This window comes from Apteryx mantelli, chromosome 1, assembly GCF_036417845.1.
Source record: "Apteryx mantelli isolate bAptMan1 chromosome 1, bAptMan1.hap1, whole genome shotgun sequence".
NCBI lineage: Eukaryota > Metazoa > Chordata > Aves > Apterygiformes > Apterygidae > Apteryx > Apteryx mantelli.
In genome coordinates, this window is record NC_089978.1 from 93022881 (window position 1) to 93040488 (window position 17608).

General features: G+C 37.1%; 1 protein-coding gene across 1 annotated transcript in view; it reads right to left on the bottom strand.

Moving 5' to 3' along the window:
- DMD (dystrophin) overlaps positions 1 to 17608 on the bottom strand; it is a 1189181-nt gene that overhangs the window by 39957 nt on the left and 1131616 nt on the right. The window contains exons 68-71 of the mRNA XM_067297573.1: positions 11245 to 11411; positions 8832 to 8943; positions 3238 to 3374; positions 2427 to 2465 (exon numbers count right to left, since the gene is read on the bottom strand). Coding sequence (XP_067153674.1) covers positions 2427 to 2465; positions 3238 to 3374; positions 8832 to 8943; positions 11245 to 11411 — 455 coding nt within the window. The remainder of the gene's footprint in view (positions 1 to 2426; positions 2466 to 3237; positions 3375 to 8831; positions 8944 to 11244; positions 11412 to 17608) is intronic.

The following is a 17608-nucleotide window of genomic DNA, read 5'->3' on the forward strand; positions in this document are numbered from 1 at the left end:
TTGAATTCAGTTGTTTAAAGGCAGACCTCTGCTGGTGTCTGAACTAGCCTGAGAATGACTGTGCTGCACTGCAGTCTGTGGTGTAGACACATTCTTAGATGAGCATCAGAAAAAGAGCTTACTACCCTTACTTTCTAAGGACATGTAACCAGCTCACATAATCATTTTGAGTAGTCAGCAGGGAGGCTTAGAAACATAGCCAATATTTAACCAAGATATAAATTCCTTTTACTAAGACACCATAGTTACATTTTTCAAGATGGTGTCTGCAGTAATAGCCTTAAGAATTCCATTAAAGTCAAGTGGCGCTTGAGTGGCAAATACCATATACTGCAATTCTCTATGCTCATGGAAACTTGGGTGAAAAGATGAAGACACTTTTCTTGCTATTCAGCATTTCAGTTGATGCTTCTAGACAGTGTGGAATCATGTAACTGTATTTGTCCCAGTGACAGCCCCCAGTCCAAGTAAAAAGAAATAAATTCTCTTGCAAAATGCATGAGTTGCCCCTTTAATGCATGGCAACCAGAATATATGTAAAAGATCAGCAAACAAGCAGTCAGAATCACTAACTTCTAACAAAAAATATATACGTATATATTTATAAACAACCCCAGACATTATAACATGTTGTTGATGCCAGGATAGTGCTAGCACTGCTGAATGCTGCCAGGTTATGTTCTTCTGGAGGACTTTGGAGATTATCAGAAAAAAAGCACCAGAATAAAACGCGGTCTCAGAAGACACAGGAAAGTTTTCTGATAATCAGAATAAGAGGTTTGACTGCCAAAGCTGGAATTAGCCTTGTAACTGAGAAATAGCTTTAAACCTGGCTTGCTCAGTAACTTGTATTGTAAGCCTGGTGGTCTAGCACTAAGGGAAGGAATGAAGCTAGTAGAACAGAGAAAAATTATTTCCACTTTTTAATTTTCTGTTTTCTTGTCAGACCAAATGAAAGGACTGCGTTCATGAAGATATCTGAATTGGTCAACTAAGAGTTGTTATCTTTCCCTACAAATCCTGCTTCTCAGTATTTCTCAAGCCATCTCAAGTACTACATGCAAGTTATATACTACAGGGAGTTTAACCCTTAACCTTTGGTGTGAAGCTATTATCTTAGGCATGCCACGAAGTTATTTCTGTAAGTGAAGTAGGGGCACTGCGCCTTATGGTTAAGTATGCTATAGCAGCTTAATTTCATGTTATGCCAGAAACAGTAGTGACATTCCATATCATCCAAGCTTTATTTAAAAGGTTACTTTTAACTTTTCAGTTTGTTTTAAAGATAAGAAATATAGATCCACAATTTTGTACATGGTACGCTGCAATTACTCCCAGATGCATTTACAAACACAAATGCATCCTAAAGTTCAAAGCCCCTCTATTTCAGTCTGACTCTAGCCTTTGGCATTTTCTGTGGGTGGATTCTCAACCACATGTGGTTTGCAGTAGCATGTGGATTTCTTGGTTGCTTTAGGTCAGCTTCCCAGAGGAAGAGCACTTCAACTGCCTTCGCAATGGCTTGTGCTCCAAATTAAAATTATAAATCAATATTCCAATGTATACATTTCACTACTGTTTATTCAATGAAGGTGCAAGCCATATACATTTAACCATGTTACTAGAAATATATAAAATTATATTTATTAGTATCTCAATATTTATCAATATGTGAATTAAAAATAATCTTTATTTAACATTATTTTAAAATTATCCATATAACACAAGTAGCAGCAAATGCCACAATGCTAAGTATATATCTTTAGTTTATGGTAAGGGTATTACTACAACAGTAAGACAACGCACGTGCAGGAATGGTGCAAGAATGAAAATCCAGTTCATAGTTGAAAAATCCTGCTTTTTTAACTTCTGAAAAAATACAGAAAATGTATTTCCCCATTTTGATCTGCCTTCACAAATCCTACTGTAGCTAAAAAACTGTAATAAAATATCCAGTGAGGTTTGGATTATCAGGACACGTGAGTGTGTTGGTGTGCACGGATGTGCATAAAACCTAAACAACGGCCTTATGTACAAAACAATGTCATTTCTGAAAGTGAATTAAATCCATCAAGTTCAATTTATATCCTTCAAAAAGCATTTAGTTTACATTCAAAGGGATCCATATTTATCCAGAAACACAGATTTTTAAATGACAAGTTCTCATAAGCATTAGTAGGACACTGCACCAAAATCCCACTTAATTCAGTGAAAATATATACTCCAGGGAGAGTACACAGTACACATTTCATGATTGCTGGGAATTCCTGGATTTATCCCATTCTATGAGAAAGTCTACCAGAGAAAATAATCATGAAGAAAGAAGGAAATGAGCATATGTAAAACTAAACAAGGAAACAAAAAAAAAGTGAGGGAATGCAGCAGCAGTAGCAGCAGCAGCAGCACACTTCAGCAAAAGTACTCACGCAGAATCTACTGGCCAGAAGTTGATCAGAGTAACAGGACTGCAAGACAAAAAATGAGGAGGTGAAGAGAGAGGCAGAAGAAACTCAGCAGCAAAATAATTACAGAAAGATTTAAAAAAAAATCACAACAACTGAAAACAGAAAATCCAACAGACCAACATGAATGGCCATGAAGAGCAACCAACCAAAAAGTGAAAAAAAATTAAAATTTAAAATAAAAAAACAGAGAGAAAGAGAGAGAGAGGGAGAGAGAGAGAACAAGCTGTGTGCAATTGCCATTAAACAACTGATTGGACTTGTAAGAAAACCAAAGGGAACTGGGTTACTCATTGATTTCTCCATGTGTATCATTATTCCTTTTTTTTTCCCCATAAATACTTCAAAGCCATTTAATAAGACTGAATTTATAGGGTGAGAAAAGAAGAAATCAGCTGGGAAGCTTGCAAACATAATAATCTAATTAAAAAAAAAATACAAACACAGAAAGATATCCACTTGGAAGAAAATAAAAATTTAACGAAGAGATCATTAGTTTCCAAATTGCTGTATCAAATTTAAAAGCTTATAAGGCTGTCAGTAAAATAATATTTTTCTTTGACTAACTGAAGTTTAAGTTCCTCTAAGGATAGATGAAAATAAAGGGAATGGCAATTGGAATCCCAGCTTGTGTTTTCCTGTCAGCCAAAGTTAACAAAAATGAAAGAAATAAGGAGGCTTTATGCATTTAGGAAGTGACGGGAGTTGGCACCAGCTGGGGAGCTCAAAGAGCATACCAAATGAATTACTACTTATACACTTTAGAGCTACTCACGTTTCCATGTTGTCTCCCTCCAAGACAGTTTGCACAGGCAGGTAGCCCATTCGTGGGTGCTTTGCAAAATATCTTTTTGTTCGAAATTTGTTTTTTAGTACCTTGGCAAAGTCACGGACATCTTCTCCTGAAGTTGTCTGAAAGCCACAAATCACAATGAAATCACCTTTCATGAGGTTGTTATTGTCTTCAGTCGCCCCTTTGCTGGACCGTTTGAAAGAGCTGTGGCCTCACCGAGCAGAGCTGCCAATGACTTGACCTTTGGAACCTCAAATTTTATGCATTTATCATTGTAGTCCTAAAATGTATTTCAAAATGACGCAGCTAGTAGGGTGGGAAAAGGAAAAATGGGAAGCTCCAAAACCTGTAGTAACAGGCTCATGTCTCTTCTCAGGTGATCTGAAGATTGCAAACAATAATTAGGTAAGAATCTGTCATTTCTGATTTGGCTTGGGATTCTTTGCCTGCTCTTTCTACAGCACTAAAATGGCTGTAAAAGAAGTCTGTCTGCGTGACCAGCAGACTGCTTTTCTGACTGACTCCCGTCTTGCTACACATTCTTTGTTTACAGTGTATAGATTTGTCAGTCCATGAAAGTCAGCCTAATACTTCTGGTAAATTTTCTTTTAAGTTTCTCTTCTCAGCCTTTAACATTTTGATCAAAGAAGAACAGAAAACTGGTAAGAGCTGCTGAAACTTCTTAGATCAGTTGTTTCTTCCTGTGTCTGTTCAATATGAAGCTAGCAGGCATTTAGATCAATAATCTGAAAAGAGTGCTATTTGCACAAAACTTTCTACCTTGCTATCTGCACTCAGCTCCCTTTCTCCTATAGAGACCAGTACAGGAGCAAAAAGTAGAATTCATCTCCTAAATACTAGAATGAGCCAGAAAGGGTTCAAAGTATCTCTGCTGGGAAGATGTAAGACTTCTTGTGAGTATGATTAAGAATCAGACGATCCTTTTCTGAAGAATTTTAATGGAAGACTTCAGTTACTTTATTCAGTTTATATCCAGTCCTTTACACCTCACAGAGAAGCTCGACCCTGAAATACTGCTATTCTACAGGAAGTTAAGTTTTTCCTGACCCACATATGGATATCACTTCTCTAGTGTATCTAATTTGAAGGAAAGAAATGAGGAAAAGTCAATCTATCTGACAATTTTTAATGAGTTCTATGGCTTCTGTTTACAGAGGAAGGAGCTGCTGGGATCTATCCATCAAGTCAACTTCCCCAGAGCTGCTGATACATACATACATATATATATATATTCATATTTATAGGTATATATTTAATGATTGCTCAGATAGAAAAATTTAGGATGCCCTGAAAAGTAATAGGCAAAAAGACTGAACTTCTTTAAGAAAAAGGACAGATGTTATGCCTCTACTGAGGATACCTACCATCTTCTGCATAAAGCAGAAAGGAATTTGCCTCTCAGGTCAGCCTATCTTGTGTGAAAATTCAGTGTGCTCCATGATTAGCAGAGAAGTAAGATATCAGAACCGACAAATTTTTGCAGCTGAACTATTTTTGTTGATGATCACCAGCCAATTTTCCAAAGACAGCTCCAAGTCCAGCTTTCGCAGTTAAAGATTCTGATGGTCCAGGCACCAATTTTTTTCTCTCAAAATTATACCATTTTTCTTTGTTACAGAAAAAGAAAATATTTGGGGTCAAACACCCCAAATTTGCTGTTGTCTCAAACGATTCATTATTCTCACATTCGGTTTCATCAAAAGCCAACAATGAATAATATGTACTTATGTCTTTTATACGCTGTATGTTTTTCAATGTATAGACTGATGTAAAATCAGTTCAGTTGATAGAGACATTTCAGACCAAAAGGGTACATAGGTCCAAACAGGAGGGTAACAGGAGTTTCACATCTGACATTTTGATTTTTCAGTCACGTAAAGGAGATGAAGATGACACGTGGTCTTAACACAGCAACATTTGTATTTTCAAGAAACTGAGATAATGCTCAGCAATATTAATCATTACTTCCTCAAAACCTTACAAGTAAAGACATCTTGGGGAAGGGAGAGATTAAATAAAACCAGATCACCGAGAAGACTCCAGATGCAAAGGGATGCACTGATAAGACCTAGCATTTTCCACCAGGAGGGAATTCTCTGCAATGAATGCAATCTGCAGTGTCTGTTAAAAGAATTCCTAACAAGGTCAGTGTCAGGAAAGCAAATATAGCAAGTCAGCTGGGAATGGAGAAAGACTTTTAATATTTAATCTCAGTATAAATAGAATAAGCATATTTTTCTGTTTGTTTTTGTTCACCTGTGTCATTTATGAACATTTATTACTATTTTCTTGTAAACCCTTTTAATTGCATTTTATTGTAACTTGGACTAAGCATTTTCAAGCATGATTAACTGTGAAAAATTCTTCCCCTTCCATCTTATAAACTAGAGATGTTGCTTGCTCCCCAGAACTATCTACATGGAATCTTAATGGTAAAATTGTGTGTTCCCACAGAAACATCACAATCTAGTTTGAAAGCTCGTATCACAAGAGTCCCAAGAAGAAGGTATGTCTTCCAAGGACAACTAGGAGCACCACGCACTTCTCAAACACTCCAATTTCAGTTTCAAAAATGTTCAAGGAGCTCAATAAAGGCAAATCAAATGTGATTATTATGTGGACAAGCTGGTAGATTAAGGCTATTTTCAACTAAATTTTCTACTTTATTCCACAGATGTAACATTTTCCATTTCAGAGCAAAATCATCCACAACAAAACTCTCATCAGAACTGGTTTGTGAGGAAGAAACAGTGGCATTAAAGCCCCTCACCTTTAGCAACCCAGCTCTCTTAAATCAAAGCAATACATAGGCAGCTGGGCCCCTACCAAAGCTACTTCTTGACATAAGGTGAGCTTTACGACTGACTTTCTGCAGTTTGGTTTAGATAAGCACATTGCCAGCCCAGCACCCCAGATCTCAGCTCCAATTGTACACACTTGCTGTATAAAGAAATCTCAATTGACATGCTTGCCCCAATCAAGATATTTTTTTCATGCCAGTGTGCCACTGTTAACCCCAAACACAAAAATGATCCTACTTTTAAATCCCAGTCCAGAAGTCAGTCACTTCTATGCTTTGTTTGAAACCTCTTTAAAAGTTACCTCTCTTTGAACAATAAATTGAGCTGTGTTGCTTGCAGGAATAAACATAGCTTTTTGTCTAAATAAAAATTAGGAAACTGCCTTGCCCTTATTCTGTCTCTCTCAACCTCTTGCAAGAAAAGAAAGTTATCACATTCCTTGGACATGTAGCATGAGTTCTCAAATTCCCTTTCAGCAGAACTAAAGACTACAGTTTCCTGGAAGCAAGGGGGAGGAGAAATAATATCCAACACTTCATTGTTAATTGTACACATCTAGCTATTTCAAAAATACATCAAAGGCAGCATCATGTGCTTCTGTATGTTACAATGAATTCTAACGTGAGAGCTTTGCCTAGACTAAGAGGAAAAATGCTTCACCACCTGCAAAACTCTCTTCATTCATTTAGAAAAAAATCACATACTAGATATGATAGCTTCAGTGGATGTCTTGTTCAGTCACACAGTACTTAGGTTTACTTTTTCAATAGCAGCAACAAAGAAGGTCAGAGCTTGCTGTGTACCACATTCACTTTTTTTCAGTTAATCCTTCTCTAATTCAGCTTAATGCTGGTACAGCAAGGCACGGCATATTAGCATGGATTGCTGGAGTTCAGAATTCACAAAAAAATCTACTGTCTGTAAATGGTTCTTTATTCTGATTTCAGCAATCTGAATGCAATCACAAGTTTTCTGTTTCTCACTATATTCACCCATTAGTAATCTGTATTCTTGGGAAGAACAGAAATCTGTTGGACATGTATTGCAATGAGTTGCTTCAGGGTATGGGAGTGTCTCAGTCTTGCTTCATTTCTCTCTTTTCACATTTTCCTCAATACACATCTTAATATACAGGTAAGAAAATGGTAGCAATATGTTGTTTTGTGCACTCTGTGCATCATTCACAAATTCCTCACATCACTTATTAGCAGAAGAAAAGAAGCAAACAAGGAAACAAAACAGTAGCCAATTCAGCACAAATTTTCTCAGCTACAGTTGAAAGGAATGCTCTAATGTGGTCTGTGACTCACTCAGCTCATTACAGTTTGCTCTAGGAATGCCTACGATAGAAAAGTCTGTTTGGACTTGTCTAGATAGTTATAGAACTTCCTTCTGATTTGTGCAGAAGTTTAGAAACTTTTCTTTTTAGTTTAGTTTAGTTTAAATCCCCCTTTTCCAGTAACCTTAACCAGTACGGAAAGATGCTAAAAAGAAGAAGCCAATGAATAATGACAAAAATCTAGCAAAAACAAACTAGTTGCTCTTGCAGAGGTTCTGATTAAATAGTGCCATATAAATGCTACAGTAAAAGTTGATAGGTAATATAAAAAATATGAATGAAATAAAACTGATAAAAATAATGTTTTTGCTGTATTACATTTTAAGGGAGTAAATTTTTCTCTGTTTCCTGAAGTTTCTAAGAAAAGCTGATAGTCAGCTTCATTCATGCCATGCCTTTTAGGTTTGGATGAAGATCTAGAAATCATTCTCATATTTTTATTAGGCTAGCCCATGTATAATTTTGATGCTTTATTTTTAACATTTATATTTGACTAGCAGACAAAAGTATAAGACTAGTGACCATCCTATCACATGAGGAAACGATAGCCCGAGAGTGCAATGCTTCAGTAGCATCACAAACAATAGCAAAGACGGCTGAAAGCTCAGTCATTCTGCATTGTGGAAGGACAACTTGAGAGCTTCTCTAATTTCTGCCATGGTCTGACCATCTCTGCCATGGTCATAAGAAATCAAAAAGAGAAAGGAACACACCAAGAGAGTAATATGGAATTTTCTTTGTCAGCTGTCTGATATAAAAGAAATATCTATGCACAAGTGATCCTCTTGAGAGCTGTGAAATAAGGGTGAGGACCCTGACCAATGCAGCACAGTACAAATGGGCTGCATTAAACAGTCTGGCTTCCAGTCTTCAGAGATGAAATCTAACTTGCTACTTTTGACCACTTCCCTGATTTTTTTCTATCATTAAGTCATCATACAAGGAAAAGGTACTATTAAATATTAAAACATTTAAAATGCAACCAAAGTGTACCAGGGAAAAAAAAAAGTGAAGAGGCAACTTGCTGGGGAAAGGAAGAAAAACCTCACACTGATACAGAGAAAACACTGTGACCTAAGTTGCAAATATACATATTTGCACAAATCATAGGCTCATTGCAGAAAACATAAAATGAACTGTATAAAACTGAACATGGAACAAATCATTAGCACACAATAAAGTACTTTGATACAGCATTGTACAAAAAATGAAGCTTAACTTCTATTTACTTCAAACTATTGGAGTAAATTTCTACTATGCATTACAAAATGCTGGAGAGTATAATATACAAAAGGTGATTTAATTACGGGGGGAAAAAAGCCTACCCAAATGCTCCATTAGCTTGCTCACAGCAAATGAAGTTTTTTCTTTCTACGTAATAATGGGCAGTAAGGGTCAGTAAAACAGCTACTTACTGGTGTGCAATATTCCACCATTGGATAGTGCATTTTATGACCTTTTGCAACACGACCAGAGAAGAAGCAACTTTGGCAGATGTCATAGTTAAAGTGCTTTAAGCTTCTGTACCTAAGATAGGAAGAAAAAAAAAAAAAGATATGTCTTCAGGGCTTTGCATGTGAATGCTTCATGTCAACTTGTAAAGGAGCTTTGTGCGTTAATAAGTTCTTTTCCCTGAGATGTCACACAATGCACAATACAGTACAGTGTTCATTAGCCACTGAGTGTCAGGTATTGCTGCCATCAGAGAGCAATGAAGCACAGATATTTATCAAAGAATTGCATCTTAGAAAAACAAATAATAAATACTACAAAATTTCTAACAATGGGCAACAGTAAGGAATTCTACAGAATCAGTCTCTCTCACACAAAAGACACCACTGGGTTTTTTGTTTCTATGATCCTAACTTCATTTCTTTTCATCTCCATCATGATTCCTGACACACAAAATCTTGAGCAAATAAAATTCAAGTCAGTTATACCCTTCTCAACAAGTAACTCCAGCAAATTCTTATGTTCTGCATGCAAGCTAAGAATTTGTTTGTGTAGTTGCTAGCATCTCTATCAAAATAATTTGCATGTACAGAATTTCATCCATGAAAAAATCTCAGTGCACTTTCAGGCCGTTATTTAGTCTCATCAGTTCTATGAGACAGCTAACTGTTGTATCTGCTACACTGAAGTGCTTGAAAGAGCCAGAGGCATAAGAGGTGTCTTGTTCCAAATACGCTTAGCGGTTCAGTCACAATAACCTCAAAAGAGCATTGTTTCACATGTACTGAGGCTTACAGTATTAACTTTCTAAAAGCCTTCCAATACAGTATCTTTTTGTCAAGTATGTAAAAGAGGCTCAATGACTTGCAAAGTCAGAAAAAAAATCTGTGACAGACAGATTCAACTATCATGATAACAGATTTGTTATATAAATTTAAGATACAGATGAGATCAGACAAGTAAAATCAGATGCAAGCACACAGCTCTAGTGTCCGCTTTCCCAGTTCTTGGTGTTTACTATGAGACTATCCATTCACTTGCCATCCTTTGATTTTACAAGTGCTGCCTTTTTCAATTCTATCTACTTGTCTTTGTCTGTTTATGGAAATCTTATAAGTAATTCAGTAGTTTCATAAACTGTAGCTGAGAGCAGGGAAGTTAGACTTTGTGGATGTGTTAAACTAGTTACATCCCAGCCTTAGCTCTTCAGTAATATTTATCATTTCCTCGCTGAGATATTCAAGGGGAATAAAAGCAGGAGATGAGTTTAGATGATCAGAGGAACAGCCCTGCAGAATTAAAACTCAGATTCAAAACAAAACAACATGTTTCTTCATGTTACTTCCCATGTTTCTCACTACCTGTGGAGTTAGAGAGGAGAAACCTAGACATGAAAAGCACTCTCCCACTATACGTACACATAAAAGCAACATTCATACTCTCCCATGTAGAGCAAAATGATGGCTTTTCTATGTGATACTGCCTGCTGCTGTTGTCTCTCTGGCTTTTAGAAACAAAATTACAAAAAGCTCTTTGAAAACAACATGATACCACAGAAGGATAAAAGCCAGTAGTAAAAGAAGACCATGAATAAAAAGGACACAAACCATACAAAGCAGCTATTCGGAAACAAAGCGATAAAATAAGCCTAAGCATAATTGAAAGTGAGCATTTACTTAGCTGTTAAGTGGATTCTCAACAAGCATACCGACACACAGCCATTTTACAACACACTGGCTTATTCATTGCTGTAAGTAACCATGGTTTTGACTGAGATATTTAAATACATCAGCAACATTTCAAAATCAAGGATTTCATATTATTGCTAAGTAAATGGTGTTTACGGAAGATAGATTGAATAGAATCAGAACAAAGAAATGATTTTAATGTAATGGTATTTCTAGCTTATCAGGTCAATATTCCACCAACTTAATTCCCTCTCTCTGAAAAAAGCACAATATCTTTACATGTCCACAAATTTTCAAATAATTTTCTTGCTTTATACCATGATAGAAAGAAATTCATTAGGATCCAATCGAGAAAATACAATTGCATTTACAGGACAGATGGAATATAAGGCAAATCGTATTAATTGTGCCATCTACCAATACTTCGATCGAAGCACAGAAGGAATGAAAGCAAGAGCAGGACTGAGAGGAACAGATATCTTAACTGATAAATGGATTTTATTATCAGATCTTCAACTCTTGTACCACTTTATCCAATCTAAGTGTCACTCTCTTCCTCTTGCCTTGTCACAATTATTTTTTCCTGAACAACATCTATAAAATCAAGAACATGATTTGCCTGGAAACAAACATAGCTCTCAATCTACTGAACAGTAGTACAGACAGTAGAAGGGGAATTTGTTTGTACCTGAATCCAATAATTGGACACTCCTTACAGATGTTGCATTTAGCTTGGTGTTTGGCAGTTTCAGCAGCAGCCACTCTGTGCAACACTGGCAGCCACACCATGGACTGTGGTTCCAGCCTCATCCAGTCCAGGAACAGGGCTGCTTCAATCTCAGGCTTATTATTGGCCTGTAACAGAGGGGGAAGAAAGACAAGGGCTGAGCACAATTCATCTCAAAGGCTGAGCACAATTCATCTACATATTACCAGCTAATTAGCAGTTCAAGCCATTAGTTTCCTACCTACTGCACACCTTTTCCCTGAATCTCCTCGAGCTTTTCCCCTAGTACATCCATCCTTAAAAATAAATAAATAAAATTAAAAAAAAATCTTCCAGGATCCTGCCTTTAAAACAGGAACTGAACACTATTATTAACATTTCAAATCTGTTTCTCTTATTTTCTATTACAATAGACAGCACTACCACGTACACTGTCACAGAGAGAATCATTCACTTACAGGATCATCTCTGATGCTTAATCCTCTAGTTTTTCCTCTCTCTTATCTGTACTTGCATAGCATTGTTTCTCACTTCTCATATTAAAAAGACCATCTGTGTCCTGCAACCCCTAAAGTTCAATGTCTTTCGATCAAAATTGCTTTAACATCCTTCATCATCACACTGACCTTTCTTCAAAATGCATCTAAGGAAACCATTAAAATCGCTTTTCAAGCCTGTTGTTGAACTCTCTGCCTTCTCAAGTGCCTCAAAATCCTTCTTTTCACTCATGTTTAAATTTATTGTCATTGCCTGAAAACACAATACAGTTCTGTCCCACAGAATGCGAAACATTCAGTCTCGATTTCCATGACCTCCCACTTTCGCCCCTCTGCCGATAGCAGAAGAGCCTATGAAAACTTGCTGGCAGGACTCTTTCTCTGCTTTCTTCCCATCATATCTATACACTGTAATTAGTTTATACATCTGTTCTACAGTAACTTCCAGGAATCTTAGTCATAGAACAGTATTATTGCATCAGGCACTGTTCAAACATCAAAAACAAAATATAGTTTCTACCTCACAGAACTTAAAATACAAAACAAGAAACAGTAAGCAGACAAGAAACACATAGCAATAGGAGACAGTGATCAATGGTGTACTGGTCATACCATATTGGCAGAACGTTAGCAACCAATTTTGAGAAAAATTTTCACAACTGAACTAAAGGAAAGAGCTATATGGAAAAACAGTTAGGTTTTTTTTTTAAAAAAAAAAAAAAAAACAGGCACTGTTTATAAACTTCAACAAACCAATTAACTGGATCAATAACTGCAGACCAAATAAAACAAAGTTTCTTAGAGACAGAAACCCTGCCCATAGAAATGAAAAAAACACAGAATATCTTCTGAATAATGCATTGCACTAAAATTGACTTAAAATGCTGCTGCAATACTTTGACTGAATAGAAATAAGTTCTTTTTGGTCAAGGTCTTCTTCTTGGAATTTTTATGCTAATTTGGGAAACCATCTAAAGACTCCCATGACTATATTTACGATCAATGTAAATGGATTTCTGGTACTGTCATACACATCCTTTTTGGATGTTTGGGGTAAAACCATCAAACCACACATTGAGACAAAATCTCTCACAATTTAATATTCACTACATGTCTTGTACAAAGTGAAAATAATCTTTTTTAATACACTGAAATATGTCTGAAAGCTTCTGCATCAAATCCTACTCCTCTGGCCTTTCAATTAGCTATAGTATTTAGGGTAGCACACGTCCCGCCCTCTCCCCCCCCAGCAAAAAAACAGAGCAAAAACCAAAAGCACAAAACTCCAGCACTGGCAACAGAAAAATGGATACTGCCTTCCACCGAAGGACATCAATGAATTCAATAAAATTAAATTAATTCTAGAACTCTCTTAAGAGGAAGACGTATTTATAAAATGTGATCATTTCTATGTCTATTTTTCAGTGAGCAACTACAGCAGTAAAATGGGGGGGAGGGGGGAGAGGTGACTTTCCCTGAACCACTCAGTGAGCCAGCATCAGCCAGGAACTAAAATGGCAAAGCATTACTCTAACTAGTAGACTACACAAAGGTCCTCTAAACTTCCAATATATTTAGAGTATCCCTTAAATATGCTATTGATAATAAGACAACATGAAATGTATTGAAATGCTGCAGTGAAAGCTGTAGACAGAATAAAAACGAGCCACTCAAAGCACTACTCTGTACGTCTGTAGTTGCTTTAAATTTGCAGGGAAATTTTTGCCGTGATGAAAGATTTTCTGTAACATTCAAAGATCTATTTTAATTTTGCAGTCACTGTTGATTGCAGTCCCCATAGTTGCCTATCCAGGGTTCTGCATCCTGGCTGTACAAAACGTGTGCTCAGGGAGATTAGGTGCATTAAAATGTATCAAAACTGGTTCCAAATTATATTACATGAAGATTTAAAGCCATGTGGAAAAATGCTGGTCAGGGTCAGACAGTATAGGACAGACAGTTCTCAACTCTTCCCTGTGTTGCTCTTACAATTTTTTTAATAATCTCTAAATCCAGTAAAGGCAGCAGCTAAAGATTTTACATAAGGAAAGAAATCTGAATTCATACGGAATATATCTGAAGCAGCAAGAGCAAGCTGTAAAGAATATTAATGGTTCTTTTCTTGAACACATTTCTGTGGAACTCCCAGTTTTTATGGTAATAACAGAGTTGAATCAGAAAGTAAAATTCATAAAGCCCCTTCCAGCTAACAAATAACAATGTTATTGGTGAAAGGGGGGAATATTTGAATTAATTATATGCCACACATCTGTTTTTCAGTATTTATTTTCTAGAAACAATGGGGAAATGGTGAAGTTGGGTGCTGCTTGCATCTTTATGCAATACTCAGGAGTTTAATTTTTCTGTTTATTTTTTTTTCTTCCAGCTAGTATTTTTTAAAATACTCTGTGCTGTATCAACTTTATCTACCCAGAACATGAAATATGCTGCAAAATACAGTCTTGATGTTATATGAACAATGTCATATGTTTTTGTACAAAGTCAGGCAATACAACACAAACTTCTGGTAAAAATTTTGATGAGTTATGTTCTGTAGAGCTGCACTGTAAGAAATAAATTGTAAATAAACTAACATTATTAATTTAATGGTCTTTTCCATGCAGGTTGGAAAGCTTCGTGTTAGTCTAAGTAAATACTATTTTGGACAAACAAACTGAGGAAACGAATGCTTGTGACTTGCTAAACTTTAAGAGTACAAAGCATGCCATGAGTAGAAGCCCTGCCTCCCCACAGTTAGGCCAAACCCTGTTGTACCTTGTCTTCCATTCTTGAATGGTTTCCCTAATACATCTATGTTCTCCCCACTGCTAGCTGGTAAGAAGACAACAGTCAGTAATTTACAGTTTCCAAGGCAAGTGCTGCTTCTTGGTCCACAAAGAAATGATTACTATAAAGGTAACTTTGGGTGATAGACTCTTGGAGGAAATACTTAAGATCATTACTTTGATTCCTTGCATTACACTTGCACTGTTCCAGTCAAAGGTTTTAGTGTTCTGGCAATGACTAATAAAATAAAAAAAGTGAACTCAGGACTGATTTATTGCACTGTACCATATTGTTGCCACTTGAAAAACATAATCTTCCCGCCCCCACCACCATACCCCGAATCATTTCAAAGTAGCTCTTTAAACCAGTTCACTTGCAGAACTCTTCAAGAGTGTCTCCCAAAATCAGGTACAGGTTCACAAAATCCTACTGAAGTAAAACCAGACAAGTGTTGTTTTATGACATTTACAGCAGAGCAGCTTGAGGAAGGATTTGCTAGTTCCCCTTTGGCCAGTTCTCCTGTGTCAGAGCCAGAAGCAGAAGAAATATCCTCTGACTAGATACAAGGGCTGTCTGGATCTCTCAAAAGCACAAAGAGACCGAGTGTCTCAACAGCAACACTGTATTTGCACATTATTTTCACAGGGATATAGAGCTAGAGCTGTCAATAAGTATAGCTATTATATAAAGCATTAATATTCCCTACCTGTTTAAAAAACAACCAACAAAACCCCCCAACCCTCTCCCACAAAACAACTGCCCAGTTAAATAAAAATACTGCATTAATGGCCAAAGTTAGTATCAGGTCCTAGCCCAGGATTTGCAATTACCAAACTCCACCTAAAAAAAAACTTACAGACCCCTATTTTGGATTTGTTTGCCTGAGTAAATACATTGGATTTGGACACACATTTAAGTGGTTGGTAAAAGCAATGCTCTCTATTGCTGATCTTTCTTGTTCACTGATCAGTACAAACCTAAAAATGAAGACTGTACAACACAAAATTAAAATACTTTCCTCTGTGAAAATGAAATGAAACAAGGTCTTAAATGTTGATATGAAATAACTACATATTTTACTCATCCTTGGTTTCATCTGTGCTATTTTTCATATAAAGTACCCTACCTCAGGTACAGTTTCAGAAAAAAACATACTTAAAACAGTTTATAACAAAGAACCAAATATCCAAAATTTTATTAGGAAATAGCAACAAATGTTTTCATCTGAGCTGAACTGTCTCTGGTTTTGCTCTCACTTCTTAAAGTTCCAATGTCATAGAAAATCACAAAAGACAGTGATGTAAACAGTGTACTTATGTCCTGTCTATATTATGCAAGGAAAGCATGTTAACAATTTGTGATTAAATACAGGTACCTTCATTCATAACATTTTGCTATCCTGTTTACTTAAATAAAAAATGTATCCATTACATATCAAACAGGGATCTCTTGCACACCACAACAATACTGTACTGAATTCACTCAATTTTTCACAGCTATATAGATTGCATGTGAAAATAATGCAGTCTGAGCCCAGGCTAATACATTCTGCAAATGGTCATTAGATCAAACTCTTTGCTCTCGCATGAGATATTTTTTCTTTAAAATCTCAAAACATAAATTACATTTTCCCCCATGTGGGAAAGATACTATGTGCTCTGTAATCCCCTTTTCTCTCCACAGTTAATATTAGTGCTTTTCGTTGCACAAAGAAACCCGTGAAAAACAAGCGTCATGCTAGTGGGAAGAATAGTTAAAGGAAAGCAGCGGCCTGAAGTAAAAGGACTCATTTCTCAGGGCAAAGAATGCACTTGTAGGAGCAGCAAGTATTTTACTGCCGTCTGCCCAGGCTGTTACAGAGAACAGCGCCGAGAACACATGCATATTGACAGACCAAGCCTGCCCTCCCCCACCATTCCCAAGGACTTGTACTTCAAACAAAAAGCAGGAGAGATTTCCCCTGTTATCTCCTAGAACAGTAAACATCCCTTTTTTGTGCTGCTGTGCATGACAGACAAGGCTGTTGCCAGGGCACCTAACCTAAGGGGGCTGGGAGAGTGATTTCTGAAGCACACATTTGTTGCAGACTCTGACATGACTGCAAGTTATTACTAGCTTACCAGAAGAAAAAAGAAATCTGAAAAAAAACAGTCCTCGCTGTGGGTGCACAAAGAAAGACTTAACTTAGTTTGGACATAATAATATAAGCTGTAAATTCCCCCACTATTTTTAAAATTAAATTATTTCACTTCAGTAAAAAGAAAAGATGGTAGCTAAGAGTATGAGAAAGCACTATGGAGACAGGTACTGCAGACATGCAGTTAAAAACCAAAAGCACCTCAGAGAACTTCTACAGTTGTAACAGGCCTACAATCAGGTTAGAAATAAAAAAGGAGGAAGGTATGAAAAGCTATGGACAAGCAAGAAAGTGCTGCCTATTTCTTCACTGTGTTGTTTCTCCCTTTACAGTGCCGACAGTGAAGCATATCTCAGCAAAAGAGGAAATGAGAAAAAAAACAAATGAGGTGGCACCCTGCACCTCTGCGGGTCAAGCTCAGGGCACCCCGGGGGGAGCCCACGCGACTCCCGAGTGCTGCTCCTCATGCTCCTCTGCTTCACCTGCTCTTCTCCATGCCTCCCTGCCAGGCCACCTCTGCCATTTCTCTAGCAGTCTCTGAGGCCTCTTGGTGTCCCCCATACACCAGGGTCTTGTGCAGTGCCTCTCACACTGAAAGGATCTTTGTGCTCTGCCTCTCCCTTCCTCCTGGAAATACCTTATTTCTCCACCTGTCTCCAACTTCAGCTGCTTCTTTCCTTCCTATCTGCTCGCACCCACCTTTTTGTTTCCTTCATCACTATTATTTCTGCAATTATTCTTACTGTTGTTCTCATTCCCTTATGGCAGCCTTTCCACGCAGGCCCTTACTTTTCCACTTCTTCGTTCCTTCTTCCCTCCTCCAACAGGTCTGTCCTAAGTGGGGATTTCTGCTCCTCAGCCTAGAACTCCACCCGTCACTGCTACGTTCCCTCACTCCCACATA